Raw genomic sequence first — 19,321 nt, forward strand, 5'->3', positions numbered from 1 at the left:
CTGCCTCCAATTTTATTGGTGAGAGGAGGGAACAAGTAAAGGAAGAAATGTCAAGAAAATAGAAGGACAATACTATCCTGGTCCACTTTTCTTCTTTCTTCCTTGGCTTTCAATTGTCATGTTTTCACATGATAGCACTGGCGTGTAACGGTAATTTGGTTATGTACTTCACAATACTTATCTTGTTAAGAGGGAGACAGTGGCACTCAGTATCAGGGTAGTACTAAAGGCAGATCCTGTGAGCTGAGGTTGGGCTAAGTCTCAGAAGTCCCAGCAATACTATATGTTGTGGGACAAATATTGTGGGAAAAGCTGAGTTGTCCTACAACATTATCTTTTCTTCCCTGTGTCCACAGGTTCCCCTAGGGAAGAATGGCTTCTGGAAATGTCTCTATTGTGACTGAGTTCATCTTGGTGGGGTTGACAGACCAGCCAGATCTACAACTCCTCCTGTGCTTCCTGTTTCTTGTCATGTATCTGCTCACTGTGGCGGGAAATTTGCGCCTGATAATTTTAATTGCGTTGAATTCACAACTGCACACTCCCATGTACTTTTTCCTCTTTAACTTGTCTTTCATAGACCTCTGCTATTCCTCTGTGTTTACACAGAAAATATTGATGAACTTCATATCAAAGAAGATTATGATCTCTTACAAGGGGTGCATGTCCCACTTGTACTTTTTTTTTGCCTTTTTTTCCATTTCTGAATGTTATGTGCTGACATCAATGTCCTATGACCGATATGTGGCCATCTGTAATCCACTTTTGTACAACATAGCCATGTCCCCAAAAGTCTGTTTCTGCCTTATGCTTGGTTCATACCTGCTGGCTTTTTCAGGTGCCATGGCCCACACTGGATGCATGCTGAGACTGAACTTCTGTGATGCAAACACCATCAACCACTACTTCTGTGATCTGCTTCCTTTATTTGAGCTCTCCTGCACCAGCACATATATTAATGAGGTGGAGGATGTGGGGAAAAAGGGACACTAACCCACTGTTGGGGGGAATGCAAACTGGTCAAGCCACTATGGAAGTCAGTCTGGAGATTCCTCAGAAACCTGAAGATAACCCTACCGTTTGACCCAGCCATCCCACTCCTTGGAATTTACCCAAAGGAATTTAAATTGGCAAACAAAAAAGCGGTCTGCAGCCTAATGTTTATTGCAGCTCAATTCACAATAGCTAAGACCTGGAACCAACCTAAATGCCCATCAACGGTAGACTGGATAAAGAAATTATGGGATATTATGTTCTCCCTGATCGGTGACAACTGACTCAACACCAAAAAGGAAACCTCCTGAAGTGAAATGGACACTATGAGAAATGGTGACTTGATCAGCATAGCTCTGACTGTTAATGGACAACTTAATACATTATCCCTCATAGTATTTTTTTTTGTCTGTTCTACTTAATATGACTGGTTTAATTCTGTAATTATCACACAGTTATTCTTAAGTGTTGAAAATTAACCGAAATGTGATCCCTGTTAAACATAAGAGTGGGAATAAGAGAGGGAAGAGATGTATAATTTGGGACATGCTCGGGCTGACTTGCCCCAATTGGTAGAGTTGGAAACATACCAGGGGATTCCAATTCAATCCCATCAAGGTGGCATGTGCCAATGCCATCTCACTACTCCAAGTGATCAATTTCAGTTCACAATTGATCATAATGAAAGGACTAAGAGTCAAAGGGAGCACATAAACAAGTCTAGTATCTGCTAACACCAACTGATAGAATAAATAAAGGGGAGAGTGATCCAACATGGGAAGTGAGATACTCAGCAGACTCATAGAATGGCGGATGTCCTAAATAGCACTCTGGCCTCAGAATCAGCCCTAAAGGCACTCGGATCTGGCTGAAAAGCCCATGAGAGTATTTCAGGCATGGAAAGCCAAGACACTCTGGCAAAAAGATCTCTGTGAGTGAGATCCCAGTGGAAAGAACAGGTCTTCAAAGAGGGAGGTGCCTTTCTCTGAAGGGAGGAGAGAACCTCCACTTTGACTATGACCGTGTCTAAACAAGATAAGAGTCGGAGAACTCAAGGGGCTTCCATAGCCTTGGAAACTCATAACTGGTGCATAGGGAGATTACTGATGCCATAAACAGGAGTGTCAATTGGTAAAGTCAACAACAGGAGTCACTGTGCACTTACTCCTCATGTAGGATCTCGGTCCTTAACGTGCTGTACACTGAGGCTTAATGCTATAACGAGTACTCAAACAGTATGTTTCACTTTGTGTTTCTATGGGGGTGCAAACGACTGAAATCTTTACTTAATGTACACTAAACTGATCTTCTGTAAAAAAAAAAAAAAAAAAAAAAAAAAAAAAGAAAGAAATTTTCAATTCCCAACTTGACTCTCACTGGGATTAAACATGACAATAGGTCTGATCTGATTTCATCATCATTTAAAAAAAATCATCTATTATTTTTCACTTTATGTTTCTGTGTGGGAACAAACTGTTGAAATACTTACTTAAGGTATACTAAGCTGATCTTCTGTATATTAAGATAATCGAAAATGAATCTTGATGTGAATGGAAGGGGAGAGGGAGTGGGAAAGGGGAGGGTTGTGGGTGGGAGGGACGGTATGTGGGGGAAGCCATTGTAATCCATAAGTCGTACTTTGGAAATTTATATGCATTAAATAAAAGTTTAAAAAAAAAAAAGAAATTATGGGATATGTACTCTTTAGAATACTATACCGCAGTAAGAAACAACGAAATCCAGTCATTTGCAACAAAATGGAGGAATCTGGAACACATCATGCTGAGTGAAGTAAGCCAGTCCCAAAGGGACAAATACCATATGTTCTCCCTGATTGGTGACAACTGACTGAACACCAAAAAGGAAACCTCCTGAAGTGAAATGGACACTATGAGAAACGGTGACTTGATCAGCATAGCCCTGACTGTTAATGAACAACTTAATACATTATCCCTCTTAGTAGTTTTTTTTTGTCTGTTCTACTTAATATGACTGGTTTAATTCTGTAATTATCGCATAGTTATTCTTAAGTGTTGAAAATTAACTGAAATGTGATCCCTGTTAAACATAAGAGTGGGAATAAGAGAGGGAAGAGATGTATAATTTGAGACATGCTCAAGCTGACTTGCCCCAAATGGTAGAGTTAGAAACATGCCAGGGGATTCCAATTCAATCCCATCAAGGTGGCATGTACCAATGCCATCTCACTAGTCCAAGTGATCAATTTCAGTTCACAATTGATCATAATGAAAGGACTAAGAGTCAAAGGGAGCACATAAACAAGTCTAGTACCTGCTAACACTAACCGATAGAATAAATAAAGGGGAGAGAGTGATCCAACATGGGAAGTGAGATACTCAGCAGACTCATAGAATGGCAGATGTCCTAAATAGCACTCTGGCCTCAGAATCAGCCCTAAAGGCATTCGGATCTGGCTGAAAAGTCCATGAGAGTATTTCAGGCATGGAAAGCCAAGACACTCTGGCAAAAGATCTCTGTGAGTGAGATCCCAGTGGAAAGAACAGGTCTTCAAAGAAGGAGGTACCTTTCTCTGAAGGGAGGAGAGAACCTCCACTTTGACTATGACCTTATCTAAACAAGATAAGAGTCGGAGAACTCAGAGGCTTCCATAGCCTTGGAAACTCATAACTGGAGCATAGGGAGATTACTGATGCCATAGACAGGAGTGTCAACTGGTAAAGTCAACAACAGGAGTCACTGTGCACTTACTCCTCATGTAGGATCTCTGTCCTTAATGTGCTGTGCATTGAGATTTAATGCTATAACGAGTACTCAAACAATATATTTCACTTTGTGTTTCTATGGGGGTGCAAACTGTTGAAATCTTTACTTAATGTATACTAAACTGATCCTCTGTAAAAAAAAAAAAAAAAAGAAATGATCAATTCCCAACTTGACTCTCACTGGGATTAAACATGACAATAGGTCGATCTGATTTCATCATCATTTAAAAAAATCATCTATTATTTTTCACTTTATGTTTCTGTGTGGGAGCAAACTGTTGAAATCCTTACTTAATGTATACTAAGCTGATCTTCTGTATATTAAGATAATCGAAAATGAATCTTGATGTGAATGGAAGGGGAGAGGGAGTGGGAAAGGGGAGGGTTGTGGGTGGGAGGGATGGTATGGGGGGGAAGCCATTGTAATCCATAAGTCGTACTTTGGAAATTCATATTCATTAAATAAAAGTTAAAAAAAAGAATATAAGATCTATCTCTTTTTTTTTTTGACAGGCAGCGTAGATAGTGAGAGAGAGAGAGACAGAGAGAAAGGTCTTCCTTTGACGTTGGTTCACCCTCCAATGGCTGCCACGGCCAGCGCGCTGCGGATGGCACACAGCACTGATCCGATGGCAGGAGCCAGGTACTTCTCCTGGTCTCCCATGCCGTGCAGGGCCCAAGTACTTGGGCCATCCTCCACTGCACTCCCTGGCCACAGCAGAGAGCTGGCCTGGAAGAGGGGCGACTGGGACAGAATCCGGTGCCCTGACTGGGACTAGAACCCGGTGTGCCAGTGCCGCAAGGTGGAGGATTAGCCTACTGAGCCGTGGCACCAGCACAAGATCTCTCTTAACCTATTTTTATTGATATAAGAAAATGTCACAGGTTGGATAGTTTATAATCAACAGTATAATAACTAATAGTCCTGGAAGCTAGTGACAGCACTGTTGCTGTATCATGACATGATATTAGGAATCATGTGGAAGAGGGGTAAATAGGAGGAAGAAGCAGAAGCAAGAAGGTAGAAGGGGGGGGGGGAGTAACGGAAGGGAGATGTAGATAAAGACAGAGACATAACAGAGAATGAGTGAAAGGGAGATGAGCCTGTCCTTTTGTAAGGATTCCACCCTCAGGAGAGAAAATCCCTTCCCAGGATAACTTCAGAGCCCTCATGACTCAGAAACCTCTTAAAGGTCACAGCTCTTAATACATTGGTAATTAAATTTCAACATGAGTTTGGATAGATGAAAACATTCAGACAAATGCTATTTTTTATTAACATAAAACAATTTAAAATTTAAAACATCAGTATCATTTACACTAGCACAAATAAATCTTCAGTCTTAGATATAATTATATGTGCATGAGAGATGTCAAAAAGACAAAGAAGTAGAAGACATAGAAATAGAGTGATGCTCTATATTTATGGATTGGGAGATTCAGTATTGCTAAGATGTCCATTGTCTCTCAGCTGATGTGTACATTCCATACAATTATGTTACGTCTCAAGGGGAATGTTTTGCAATGTTTTCAACCAGATCTTCAAGAGCATTTTGAAAGCCAAAGAAGTAATAACTGAGAACATAAGAATAATCAAATACATTTTCCAATCGGACAAATTTTAGAGACAACAAAATTGCTTTAAAACGCATTATAATGCTACAATAATCAATACTCTGCAGTAGTGACAAAAAGATACTCAGGTTGCTCAATGAAATGAATCGAGAATCCAGAAATAGATCCCCATGTACTATTATTGACAAAACTACACAGTTCATTTACTGATGTAAAATTTCTCCAATGAAATCCTGTCTTTTACAACACAGTGGATGCAACTGGAAACCATTATACTTAGTGAAATAATCCAGTCCCCAAAAGACAAATACCATATGCTTTCTCTGATATGTGGTAGCTAAATAAAGTACCAAAAATGTAATGGGTATGAGTGAATTTCAAATTTTGAAATACAATGATTGTTTATAGTCCTTGCCTCTACTGTTGAGGAACAGTTTTTTTTATTCTTACTATTTATTTTTTATTTATTTACAGGCAGAGTAGACAGTGAGAGACAGAGAGACAGAGAGAAAGGTCTTCCTTTGCTATTGGTTCACCTTCCAGTGGCCACTGTGGCCAGCACCCTGCAGCAGGCGCACCGTGCTGATCCAAAGGCAGGAGCCAGGTGCTTCTCCTGGTCTCCCATAGGGTGCAGGGCCCAAGGACTTGGGCCATCCTCCACTGCACTCCCAGGTCATACCAGAGAGCTGGCCTGGAAGAGGGGCAACAGGGACAGAATCCAGCGCCACACCAGGACTAGAACCCGGTGTGTTGGCACCGCAAGGCGGAGGATTAACCTATTGAGCCAAGGCTCCGGCCTTACTATTTACTGAACTCTTTACTTAGTGCAGGGTTAATCTTATGAGTATAAAGTAAACTGAATCTAGATCATTGTAAATATTGAGAGAGGGAATATGAGAACAAGGAAGAGGAAGTGTGAGAGTGCAAGTGGGGTGGACGGCAGAATGGGAAGTATCACTAAGCTCCTAAATCTGTATATATGTAATACACAGATGTCTTTATCTTGTTAGTAAATAAATAAATAAATAAAAAATAAATAAAACACAATGATATTGATTCAGTAGCATATTAAAGGGATTATACATCATGACAAATGAGATATATCCTGGGATTTCAAGGATGGCTCAACATGTGAACATTACCATAAACACAAAACATAAAAGTATATAAATCATATAGACTTCTACTTAATATAAAATGAGTAGCTTACAAGCAAAGAAAATTGGTTAATAAAGTATTTTCAGCACCTCAGAGCATTTTACGTGGCCATTACTGATGATGATTTTATTTGTTCTTTCAATCTCCATCCTGACTCAGTTGAAATCAGACTCTGGCTTTTCTTTATAGCTTCAACAGCTAAATAAGGAATCACTAATGCTGTTATCCAGTCCACAGAAGGGCAAAAGCCATGTGGGAAAATGCACCTAAGCACTGGAATCAGGTCTATCATGATTATAACTGTAACATGCCACATCTCCCTACAGAAAGACTGGAAATGTGTGATCAGGAAGAGTGAATAGCACCAATCTGCCACACTGGGCTACACATGTTGGTACCTAGCAAACTTCACTGATGTGAGATTAAAAAATGTATAAATAAGGAATTGATTGATAGTATAGGGGCAAAGGAAGAACCCAAAACAAGAATGCTTGTAAGAGAAAGGCCATATTTGCTTGTTCCCATTCACTTTATAGGTCAGGATTAAGATTGTTTGCTTGTTTCCCTTCACTGTATAGGACAGATTAAGATTATATCCACACATTCTAAATTATGCAGGGCCATTATGAACTATAAAATATGAAAGTCACTTTTTGGAAACTTTTCTTATTTTAGTATTTTGCTCTTGTTTTTCCTAGGCTTGTGTTAGTCACCAAAGTCATTGATTATTCGTGTTACACTGATTTTTAAAAATAGGTAAATTAGGGGTGGACATTGTGGTGCAATGGTTAAACTGTCATGTGGGACATCTGCATCTCCTATCACAGTGCATGATTCAAGTCCCTGTTATCCCACTTCCAATCCAGCCTTCTGCTAGTACACCTGTTAAAGCAGATCAAAGTCCAAATAATTTAGTCCCTGTCATCCATGTGGGAGACTTGAATGAAGTTCCTGGATCCTGGCTTCAGCCTGACCAATCCCTGCCAATGTGAGCACTTGGGGAGGGAACCTGTCAATGGAAGCTCGCTCCCTCCCTCTCTCATCTCTGTTACTCTGCTTTCAAATATATAAAGAAATCTTTTAAAAGTAAACAAATAAGATAAAAGCAGGTAAATTAGTACAATTATAATAGTAATAAACCCTTACACATTTTAAATAAAACACACCAAGGCCCAGTCTCAGTTCTACCACACATCAGTTGTGATTTGGAACAATCCATGAATACCTTTGAGCATTGGACCCATCAACTATGAAATGTGACCTAGATTCACCTGTCCCATTCTTCATCCAAGTTCTTCCTTAAGAAGCTCAGATACTCACAGAAGTGATGGTGCAGGAGAAACTGCATAATCCTCCTCCAGGAGCAATTTTAACATCTGTTCATGTGTCTGTCCCCATATTTGAAATAAGTTAACTCAGCTTCATGTTAGCAATAGTCTTTACATCGCTCAGGATCCACCATCCTGCCACTCAATGAGGAAGATGAAAATCTCTGCCTCTGGTGTAAAACATTCTCATTGTTAGATTTTAATGTTTTAAGGTACACATTTTTGAACAACATGGCCTCTGAATATCAACTGCTCATCTGGGGTTGAGCATAATTCACAGTGAAATAAATATTCCAGTCTCAAGGGAAACTCCACCTGTGCTATTCTTTAGTAAAAGCTCCATGTCAACACTCAGAAGGACAATATAACACCATAGTCAGTTTTCAGGAGTAATCTTTACTATATAAAACCATTTTAGCCTCTTTCCATGTGATCAGATATAACTCTATGTTGGATTGTGAAAATATAGCTTAGTATTTCCCCTTTCCTGTGCCTTAATGATGCTGGTGACATATATCTCATGGCCACAGGTTGCTAGGCACTAAGCAGGTAAAAAATGGTGTGTGCATGTGTGTATGTGCGCCTGAAAGGCAGCAGTGTAAACATGAGTGAGGGATAAGGAAGTAATGGAGGTAGGTCTCAAATGGCTTTTACTTCTGGCTTTCAAGAGTTCTTCACTGGAGGCCAATCTGGCCATGCTCATTCCAAATTCATCCCAAGCAACAATAGCAGCTTCCTTAGAGAAAGTTAACATTCAATGTTTCCAGGATGTAACCAGGAAACATTCTTTCTGACCTTTGATTGGAGGGCCATTTTCTGTTATTACCTATAAAGTCCAGGCTTGCTCAATGACTTGCAATATTTTAATGATTTGTGACTATTTTAAAATTTATTTAGGTGAAGCAGAACATCTTTTTACTGGATTATTGTCTACAGCCCTTGCTTATCTTCCTTTTGGAGTTTTTACTTGTGTTTTTGTTTTTTATTTGTTGAGCTATTTTTTAGTAGAGCAACTAAATCTTTGACTATACTGTAAATTAAAAATATGATAACAAAAGAAATTAAATTTTAAAAAAATCCCTGCCTGTACATAGGTATGGTTAGGTGAGTCCCATGGCTTGCCTGCCTAGTCCTCAGATGTGGCAATTTCAGTGGAATAAACCTCCTCTATTACTTCTTTAGTTCCATTCACATTTTTTTAAAAGTCACAAGATTAACTCTACATGTACATGTAAAATACCCCAAATCCCCTCACCTTGGAATGAAAACCAAATACACATATCATGCCTAAACTTGCTAACTAAAAGCTATCAACTAAGATGAGTTTTAAATTTTGGCTACCCTTAACTTCTGCGACATATCTTTATAAGCTTTTAATTATTTTCCCTAAAATAATACTCAAGACTGAAGACTATATTTTAAAATTTGTATTTCTTGATATTGAAACATATTTCGGGTGGCTGCGTCGGGCTGCAGGAGAAGATGGCGGTCTCCACAGGAGTTAAAGTTCCTCGTAATTTTCGCTTGTTGGAAGAACTTGAAGAAGGACAAAAAGGAGTAGGTGATGGTACGGTTAGCTGGGGCCTTGAAGATGATGAATATATGACACTTACAAGGTGGACAGGCATGATTATTGGGCCACCAAGGACAAATTATGAGAACAGAATATATAGCCTGAAAGTAGAATGTGGACCTAAATACCCAGAAACTCCTCCATCAGTTAGATTTGTAACAAAAATTAATATGAATGGGATAAATAATTCCAGTGGAATGGTGGATGCACGGAGCATACCAGTTTTAGCAAAATGGCAAAATTCATATAGCATTAAAGTTGTACTTGAAGAGCTAAGACGTCTAATGATGTCCAAAGAAAATATGAAGCTTCCACAGCAACCAGAAGGACAAACATAAAACAATTAATTTTAATGGATCTCAAACTTGTCTTAAATCAACAACCTTCTACTCATATTAATGTCTTGATTAAATATCACAATGCAGAATACCCACACATTCAGTAAAGAATTCCAGCTGGTATATGTGACCCGGACATTTGTAATATATTTAATATATGTACACCCATTATGTTTTCAGGTAACGGGAGGAAAAATGCAGCACAATTTTTCTTTCTCTTGTTGAGGCACTGTCATTTAAATATAAACCTGGAGTGCTCCAAGTAGGATTCAGGTTTACAAGACGCAAGCGTGGTGAGACATGTGAGATGGCAGTGGAAACGTGTGTTTCTGAAAAGTAAAAATCCCAAGAAGGACAAACAGAAATGGCATGCTTTATCCATCTTGCTTAGTGAAAGAGCTGCTGTTGAAATTGTTTAAAGTAGCAGGTACAATGAATATTGTCACAAATTGTGTTAAATTTTAAAGCGGTGTGGGTGCTGACTACTAGTAGTATAAAAATATGTTCAGGATTGTTTTGATACCTGTATTTATTTATAATAAAAAATGTTGGGGGGGGTCGATGAATTTCTGTTAAAAGCTGTTCCTGTGTGTTACATGTAACAGACATGGTAAATATTTGTTTACATTCTTTGTTTAACAAACCATGCATTTAAGTTCAAGTGAAGTCAACAAAAAAAGAAAATAGGTGTATGGAGATGTGATTTTGAGATTAAAGTTAGTCATAAAATGTAAATAAAATGTGGAAAGTGTCCTCGGTGACTGTGCGATTTCTATTATGTTGATATAATTTGTGTACAGTACCTTGCCAAGGTAGCACAAATTGGAGTTACTGTAGTTTTTCATCTGTAAACACCTTTTAGTATGATTCTGCTTTGTATACTTGTGAATTGGAATTTGCAGAGTATTTCTCAGAGTAAATTACATGATTTGTTTAAAAAAAGAAATATATTTCATTTGTATTCTAAAGTTTGTTCAACAAAAGATCTGTAATCTAGTTTAACCCACTCTTTGGACTATTCCATTTTAATGCTAACATAGGTATTGGAGTGTATGCACTACTGCAATGTCTACAAAGCTTTAAAAATAGCAGAGATGGTAGTTACTTACATATAGACAATGTACTTTCTACAGCCAAAACTATTTTATCCAGAGGAACAGTGAGTTAACACATAAATCAAAGAAACCTAACCAAGTTAATCATTTTATATAAATAGAACGTTTTTGTCCTAGAAGCTGAGATTGAGACAGACAGACACAGAGTCCCCATCAGCTGTTTCACTACACAAACGCCCAGAACAACTGAGGCTGGGCGTAGGTGATGCCGAGAGTGGGCTATTCAATTCACGTCTCCTAGGTAGGTGGCAAGAAAACAACTACCTGAGCCATTCCTGCTGCCTTCCAGGGTCTGCATTAGTGGAAAACTGGAAACAGGACCTGGAACCAGGTTATCAAATCCAGTACTCAGATATAGGACTTGGGTGTCGTAACCAACACTTACCCACTAAGCCAAATGCCTCCTCTGTTAAGAGAGCTTTTTTGGGTGAAAAACATGCAACTTGATGTTGGGACTTGTGTATGAGATCTGAGTGTTCATTTCAAATTACAAATCAAGGCTTTAGTAATGCCAAGAATCTGGAAACAAATGAACATGCCAAAGCCAGGGAACTGGAACTCAGCCTAATTCTCCCATGTGGGTAGTAGGGACTGAACTATTAGGGTCTTCATCTGGTTCTTCCCAGAATGCACATCAGCAGGTACCTACATTAGAAGCAGAGGAGCCAGGACTAGACCAAGCACTCTGATAGGAGATGCAGACATCACACGGAGCAATTAACAACTGTGCCACGTGCCTGCCCCACAAATGAACACCAATAAAACACTTTTCTAAATTTCACAGTACTTAAATTTTGAGCAGGTGTTACCAAAATGGTAAATAGTAAAAATCATTATGTCTATCTTAGACAATTGTTGCTTCATCAAGGATTAAAGATGTTCAGAGTAGTCATCCTTTGCCTGTTTTATCAAAAGAAAAACAATACAACATCCTATTCTGCCAAATAAATTTTCATGATTTGTTGATTTATCAATGTTTCTTTCAATTAATCATTGCTCTCCCAACTACAGTGTGAGGTTTTAGTACCTTAAAAAGCATTTAAGATGAACAAATGGACACCATGAATGATCCAGTTGTTCCCAGGTACTCCTGCCTCAAGGGTTTGACATCTCTTTAATATCAAGTAACATAAAGCTCATCTTGTTCAGATAAATCCTGGGATCACCATAATATATCCAGGGCCTTTCCATTTACAGAGGAGGATCTAAAATAAGAGCTTCAATTGTCCATAATTTTATTTTCTGAATTCCTTCATTCTAAGTTCAGTCTAAGTTATTACTATCATTGTTCACTATTTTATCTCCTGAAACTGCTGCCCTTTCTCTTCCTGGTTCCTCACAAATGTGGCCACACCTTAAATAATTCCTTGCATACAACATAATCAGTGTGTGGCTATGGTGGATTATAAGTCTTATCAAAGTTTTAAGACAGTTCTCTACATAACTAAAACAAATTTGGAAATCAATATGGTTTCTAAGTCATCACTGAGCATTCCCTGCAGAGTGATCACGTAATTCATTTGTTGTGTGCCTCTTTAGGTTCTGGGCTAAAGGCAGACTGCTGAATGGCTTTCTCTTCCATGATTCTAATTAATTGTAAAGCACTTGATAGCATTTCAAAATATTTTTATTGTTCTAATTGTGTGCACAATGCAGCTCCCTACTCATCCCATTTCTTTTCCACATATCCTAGCTCAAGAGACCACCTCTTCCAAAACAAGAAGGACCATAAATAGCTTACGTAAATCAAACAAATAAATAAAGCAACTGTCACCCCGAGAGATGTGTAAATACTTGGAAACTAAGCAAATTAACTTTCAAAATAGAAATGACTTCTATATTTCATCTTTAGTTAAATAAAATACAAATGAAGTAAACAAGAAGTATATCAGAAAGAATAGACGCCTTGAAATCAAGAGAATATCCACTCTAGGATCTTTCATTAAGAGCTTGTAAGACTTTAAACAAATTATCAATTTTGCTGACCTTTGGTATCTTACCTAAGTGATAAATATCTATCAATGATCTACTATAAGCTACTTTGGGTTTACATAAGTAAATATAAATTTTTTCCAAAGGAAGCTTAATGTATACTGACTAATGTATATATAATACATACTGTAAAATTATACTTACTAGTCCTTGTGGAAACTTGTATATCCACAAAATACTCTCATCTGAAGGAGACCTTTTCCTGTGAGGGCAAGAATGTAAAGATAAGAATAGAGACAGATTGCCTGATTCCAATAGCACATGACAGCCGGAAGCAAAGAAACCCACACACTGCAAGAGGCACATTTTTATCCTAGCATTACTTCATTTGATCATTGGTGGAAGTATTAATCTATCCCAGATAAAAAATGCATAAGGATAGTGGAAAATGCATAAACAAAATTATATTTAACCTTATATTAATCAGAAACAAATGATGAATAGGGGAAATGATACAATTCATGGAGAAAAAAAATGTTCAATACTAAAATAATTGGAAACAAATGGACAAGACACTCAATTAAAAATTACCATAAAACAATATGAAAAGATATTTCTCTTTAAACATATTTCTAATTCTGGAACTATCTATAAAGAACATACAATTTTTGAATGAAATTTTCTTCTATTCAGGGTTCTTCTCAGTGCAAATTGAACATCTTTGTTCCGAAGACTGTAGATTAGGGGATTCATCATGGGAACCACATTGGTGTAAAACACAGAGGAGATTTTACCCTCATCCATGGTCCCAGCAGAAGATGGCTTAAGATACATGAACGCACCTGATCCAAAGAAAAGGATAACAGCAATTATGTGAGAACTGCAGGTGCTGAAGGCTTTGGACCTGCCCTCAGTGGAGTTTATTTGAAAGATGCTGGAGAGAATGAAACCATAAGAGAGAAAGATGGTGAGGCTGGGCACAATGATGTTGATGCCAGCCACAATGAAAACCTCCAGTTCGTTGACATATGTGCTGGTGCAGGAGAGCTGCATCACTGGGAGGATGTCACAGAAGTAGTGGTTAATGGTGTTTGCTTTGCAGAAGGTCAGTCTCAGCATGCATCCAGTGTGGGCCATGGCACCTGAAAAGGCCATCAAGTATGAACCAAGCAAAAGGTTGGAACATACTTTAGGAGACATGACTATGTTATACAGAAGTGGATTACAGATGGCCACATAACGATCATAGGCCATTGACATGAGTATATAGCATTCAGAAATGACAAAAAAAGAGTAAAAGTGTAACTGGGCCATGCATCCCGTGTAAGAGATAACATTCTTCTTTGAGATGAAGTTCATCAGCATTTTGGGTGTAAACACAGATGAATAGCAGAGGTCTATGAAGGACAAGTTAAAGAGAAAAAAGTACATGGGAGTGTGCAGTTGTGAATTCAACCCAATTAAAATTACCAAGCTCAAATTTCCCAACACAGTGACTACATAAATGACTAGAAACATGAAGAACAGGAGAAGTTGGAGATCTGGCCGGTCTGTTAACCCCATCAGAATGAATTCAGTCACAGAAGATCCATTGCCAAGAGCCATTCTTCTCTCAGGGAGTCTGTGGACAAAGGTTGGAATGCTTGTGTTAGAGAATAATCCAGCTCTTCGTGCAGCATCTTCTTCCATAACTGAGATGTCTGTGCTAGAATACCCAAGACTAGCCCTTCATGAGCCAACAGAACTGCCTGATGCCATGCAGTACTTTCTCCCACTTACTTGTCTTCCATTCTAAACACAGCAAAGTGTGACACCAGTTTAGCCATCAGAGGACAGACCAATGACATATGCTCTGTGACCACTGGAAAATCCAAGCAAAGAAGAGTCGACCTGGACAAATCTTCTTTTCTACTCTCAATGTTCATTCATTTGAGATCCCCCTTCACCAGAAAAATTAGAGGTAGATGACTAATGCTAAACTCTAACGTAGATTAGACTCTGCTGGAATGAGAATATATGGTGTTTTTAATCAAAAATTAAGAAATCTAGGAGAAGTTAAATTAATGAGTCTAGGAGAAGTGAAGTTACTTCCCCGTGTTACAGAAGCAAGGCCCTACATCTAGAACAGTGAGTGACACGTTCATGGAGGGGGAACTGACTGACTGAATTTCCATAAATTGTGCATCTCCGATGTTCCTGTACAATCTGTATTTCCCTTAAACAGATTCTTCTCCCTGTTTTACTTGAGTCTCAGGACTACAAAAAATGAGAAAGCAAGCAAGGGAGAAAGAAATGAGTATCTTAGCTCTTAGGAATCAAGCAAAAAGAAGGACACCAAAATGTGTGGAATTCAGAAACTCACCCTCCTTAGACCAGAAAACAATGCTGCTCCCTTGTCTTGTTATTTGTCACCATGGCCCTGGAAGGGCAACGCCAGGCTCTGCGGTGTTGTTGCCCTTGGTATGAGTAGCATACAGTGCAGACATAACTTCCAATGTGCCCTGGGAATCTTTATGAACTATGGCACATAATTTCTAATTATGACTTCACGTCATACCATACAACACAGGAAAAAAGTCTTTATTGTCCTCACATTTGCCAGTTGATAAGATACAGATTTAATGTGAGTTGAATGTACTTGGCTATAAACATGTACTTGGCTTGTTAGATCTTTTCTTCTATAGCATAAAGTCTAGGGGAAATAAGGAGACTGTATTTACACACTGGACCATAATCTGTCTTTTCTTTCCTTTGGGGATTCAACAATTTTACTAAAGTTTTCCCTTCAGCTGAGGGTTTGTACAACCCCAAGAGTCAAAATTAAATTCCCATGTCGCCACCATCTTCATATCTGATGGGAAATACAAGCATTGGATTTTTCTTTTATTTTCACACATCATAAATAGAAAATTTCCACAGATTCTACTTCTATCTTCTGAAAGTTTCAATAATTATAATATCTGACTACATTTTCCAGTCTCTCCTAGGATATCTCAATTTTTCAAATTATTTCTTCAAAATTTTTACTTCTAAAAGAGCTACTGGAATGTATTTTCTGCATATGCTGCTGGGATCTTAAATGTAGCAGGTAACCTGGGAAATTACTCAAACTCTCTGTGTCTTAGGGCAGTGATTTCTAAAATAGGGATTTTAATAACAGCATCTCTTTTATGAGTTGTGATAATTGAATTAGATCCTACATTAAGCAGATGGTTAGAAAACCACCCTCCACATGGCAAATACTCAATAACTGACAACTGTCATTATTTATATTCTGAAGACATTGGTTCACCTTCATCAGAATTTTTTTTATTTCTAGTTTTCTTTTGCATTCTTTATTATTTGTTCCTGGTGCTAAATTCAGTACACAGTTTATTGGGAACTCCTTAAGTAAAATTTTTTCATGAGTCAATTTTATTAAACTTTAAGGTCAGAAATGATACCAGTTCTTCACAATCTCACACAAACTAAAAACTCAGTGAGCACCTACTAAATCAAGAAAGGAAGACTGCAGATCAGTGTATCTCATGAGCATATAAATGTAAAGATTCTCAACACATTTTAGCAAATCAAATCCAAATATATTTCTAAAAACTTGTAAAATATGACCAAACGGAGGGCTGGCTCAACACAGAAATTTCCTAAAATGTAGTCTATCACATCAACATACAATGAAAAAAATCATATAAACTTATCAACATAAAAAAATTTGAAAAATTCAGTCATGATTAAAACTGTCAGCAAACAGGAAAAAGAGGTATATTTCCTCAATTTTATAAAATCTCTATAAATAACATTTTACTTGATGGTTAAAGACTACATACTTTCTTGTTAAGATCATAAATGAGGCAGGGAAGTTCTCTCATTATTTCTATTTAACATTGTTCACAAGGTCCTAGCCAATGTACTAAGACAAAAATAGTAAGGCATACACAAAATGAGAAATAAGAATTTAAACTGCTTGCTCTAAGAACATATCCTAATCTTCCAGTGACATACAAGTCTACCAGAAAAACAGTGAACTTTGTGTTTGATATTATATGAAGTTTCAAGCACCTGTTATAATTCTGGAACTTATCTCCTGAGCATAGGGTATACTACTACATAACAGGCACCTCACAAAAAAATGCACACGTGATCATTAAACACATGGAAAGATGCTCACCATCAAGTGAGCACATTAAAATAACAATGAGTTATCACTGTAAGACATTTAGAATACTACTTTTTTTTTTTTTTTAAATGAAAGATACGGGGCAGCATTGTGGAGGAGCATGTTAAGCCACAGCTTGCAATACTAGCATCCCATTAAGGAGTGTTGGTGCCAGTCCCAGATGCTCCACTTGTGATCCATCTTCTTGTTAATGCACCTGAGAAAGTGGTGTAAGGTGGCCCAAGTAGTTGGACTCTGTCATCCATGTGGGAGACGCAAAAGGCAGTTCTGGGTTCTTCAATTCAACATGCCCCAGTCCCAATCTATTGTTGCCATATGGGAAATGAACCAGCAGACTATGGTTTTCATTGTTAAGGATCTTGCACATCCCTGGTTAAATTTATCCAAAGCTATTTAAAATTTCTGTAGTTACTGTGAATGCGACTTATCTTATAAGCAACATAGTGATTCATCCTACACTACCCTCCCTCCCACTGGCACTCCCACCTATCTCCACCTCCCTCTTCTTTCCCATTGCTATTTTATACAAATACCTATTTTCAATTAACTTTATACTCACAAGATTAACCTTACATTAAGTAAAGAACTCAACAAATACTATGAAAAAAAGTTGTTCAACGGTTGAGAAAAGAGTTGTTAAAAAATCATCACATATCAAAATATCAATTTCACTTGTATAGACTACCTTTTAGATACTCTGTTAGTTACCAGATATCAGGGAGAACATATGGTATATATTTTGGGGGGACTGGCTTATTTCACTAAGTCTAATGGCTTGCTGTTGCATCCATTTTGTTGCAAACATCAGGATTTCATTTTTCTTTTTTTGTTTTTAAAGATTTATTTTACTTGAAAGTCAGAGTTACATGGAAAGAAAGGAGAGGCAGCGGGAGAGAGAGGTCTTCCATCTTCTGGTTCACTCCCCAGTTGGCTGCAACAGCCGGAGCTGCACCTATCCGAAGCCAGGAGCCAGGAGCTTCTTCCAGGTCTCCCACATGAATACAAGGCTTGGGCTATCTCCTACTGCTTTCCCAGGCCACAGCACAGAGCTGGATAGGAGGTGGAGCAACTGGGACTCGAACCAGAACCCACATGGGATGCCAGCACTGCAGGCAGTGGTTTTAGCTGCTACACCACAGCACCAGCCCCTCCTTTTCCTTTGCCACTGTGTAGTTCCATGCTGTACATATCCCATAATTTCTGTATCCAATCTTCAATTGATGGAGATCCGGGTTGATTCCATATCTTAGCTATTGTGAATTGAGGTGCAATAATCAAGGGGTAAAGACAACTCTTTCATACACTGATTTCATTTCTTTTGGGTAAATTCCCAGCAGTCAGATGACTGGGTCATATGGTAGGTTTATTTTCAAATTTCTGAGGTATCTCCATACTGTTTTCCATAGTACTATAAACACTTTACACTCCCAACAATGGTGGCTTTCCCCCCACATCCACACCAGCATTTGTTATCTGTTGATTTCTGTATGAAAGCCATTCTAACTGGGGTGAGGTGAAACCTCACTGTGGCTTTGATTTGGATTTCCCTGATGGCTAGCAATCCTGAGCATTGTTCTCAGGTTTCTGTTGTGCACCTGAATTTCCTCTTTGAAAAATGCCTGTTTAAGTCCTTTACTCATTTCTTAACTGGATTGTTTGTCCTGCTGTGTTGAGTTTCTTGAACTCTTTATGGATTCTGTTTATTAGTTCTTTATCAATTACATAGTTTGTCAGCATTTTCCCACATTATGTCAATTATCTTACTGTGGCTTTGATTGGCATTTCCCTGATGGCTATTGTTCCTGAGCCTATTTTCATGTGTCTGTTGGCTATTTAAATTTCTTTTGAAAAATGTCTGTTCAAGTCCTTTGTCCATCTCTTAATCAGATTGTTTGTTTTGTTGGTGTTGACTTTCTTGAACTCTTTATAGATTCTGGATATTAATACTTTATCAGGTGCATAGTTTTCAAATATTTTCTCCCATTGTCAGTTGCCTCTTCACTTTGCTGAGTGTTTCTTTTGCAGTGCCGGAGCCTCTCAGTTTGATGTAATCTCATTTGTCAATTTTGGATCCCATGGCCTGAACTTCTAGGATGTTTCCGAAGAAGTCTTTGCTTATGCCAGTCAGCCATGGTATTATCTGTATATACAAAAGCTATTAATTTTATATTCTGCCACTTCACCAAATTCTTTTATGAGTTGCAATAGTCTCTTAGTGGAGTATTTTGGATGCTTATATATAGAATCATATCATCCACAAATAGGGAGAGTTTCACTTCCTCCTTCCCAATTTATATCCCTTGATTTTCAACTCCATTTCATCATTTCTGTGGTCAGAAAAGATACATCGTATGATTTCAATTTTTTTTGAATTTGTTGGGACTTGCTTTG

General features: G+C 38.1%; 2 protein-coding genes and 1 pseudogene across 3 annotated transcripts; 2 read left to right on the forward strand and 1 right to left on the reverse strand.

The window, feature by feature from the left end:
- The first annotated feature begins 372 nt into the window (after positions 1–372).
- Positions 373–4,735, forward strand: LOC103350561 (olfactory receptor 8B3-like). Its single transcript, XM_070060986.2, has 2 exons — positions 373–963; positions 4,670–4,735. Exons 1-2 carry the CDS (start codon positions 373–375, stop codon positions 4,733–4,735), a joined length of 657 nt encoding a protein of 218 aa, XP_069917087.2.
- Positions 4,736–9,258: 4,523 nt separating this feature from the next.
- LOC100359268 (ubiquitin-conjugating enzyme E2 variant 2 pseudogene) lies at positions 9,259–10,655 on the forward strand (annotated as a pseudogene). Its single transcript, XR_016213281.1, has one exon. The product of XR_016213281.1 is annotated as a ubiquitin-conjugating enzyme E2 variant 2 pseudogene (transcript).
- A 2,749-nt stretch (positions 10,656–13,404) lies between these two features.
- LOC103350558 (olfactory receptor 8B3-like) lies at positions 13,405–14,379 on the reverse strand. Its single transcript, XM_051819942.3, has one exon. It carries the CDS (start codon positions 14,359–14,361, stop codon positions 13,405–13,407), a length of 957 nt encoding a protein of 318 aa, XP_051675902.2. The 5' UTR covers positions 14,362–14,379.
- Positions 14,380–19,321: the final 4,942 nt, after the last annotated feature.

Source organism: Oryctolagus cuniculus, chromosome 1, assembly GCF_051225735.1.
Source record: "Oryctolagus cuniculus isolate XC-2025 breed Fujian yellow rabbit chromosome 1, ASM5122573v1, whole genome shotgun sequence".
Taxonomy (NCBI): Eukaryota; Metazoa; Chordata; class Mammalia; order Lagomorpha; family Leporidae; genus Oryctolagus; species Oryctolagus cuniculus.

Excerpts from the sequence above, each read along its gene's own strand:
- LOC103350561 (XM_070060986.2), top strand. The coding sequence starts at position 373 with ATGGCTTCTGGAAATGTCTCTATTGTGACTGAGTTCATCTTGGTGGGG. Across the intron at positions 964-4,669 it reads CCAGCACATATATTAATGAG|CTAGTGACAGCACTGTTGCT; the intron begins GTGGAGGATGTG and ends TAGTCCTGGAAG.
- LOC103350558 (XM_051819942.3), bottom strand. The coding sequence starts at position 14,361 with ATGGCTCTTGGCAATGGATCTTCTGTGACTGAATTCATTCTGATGGGG.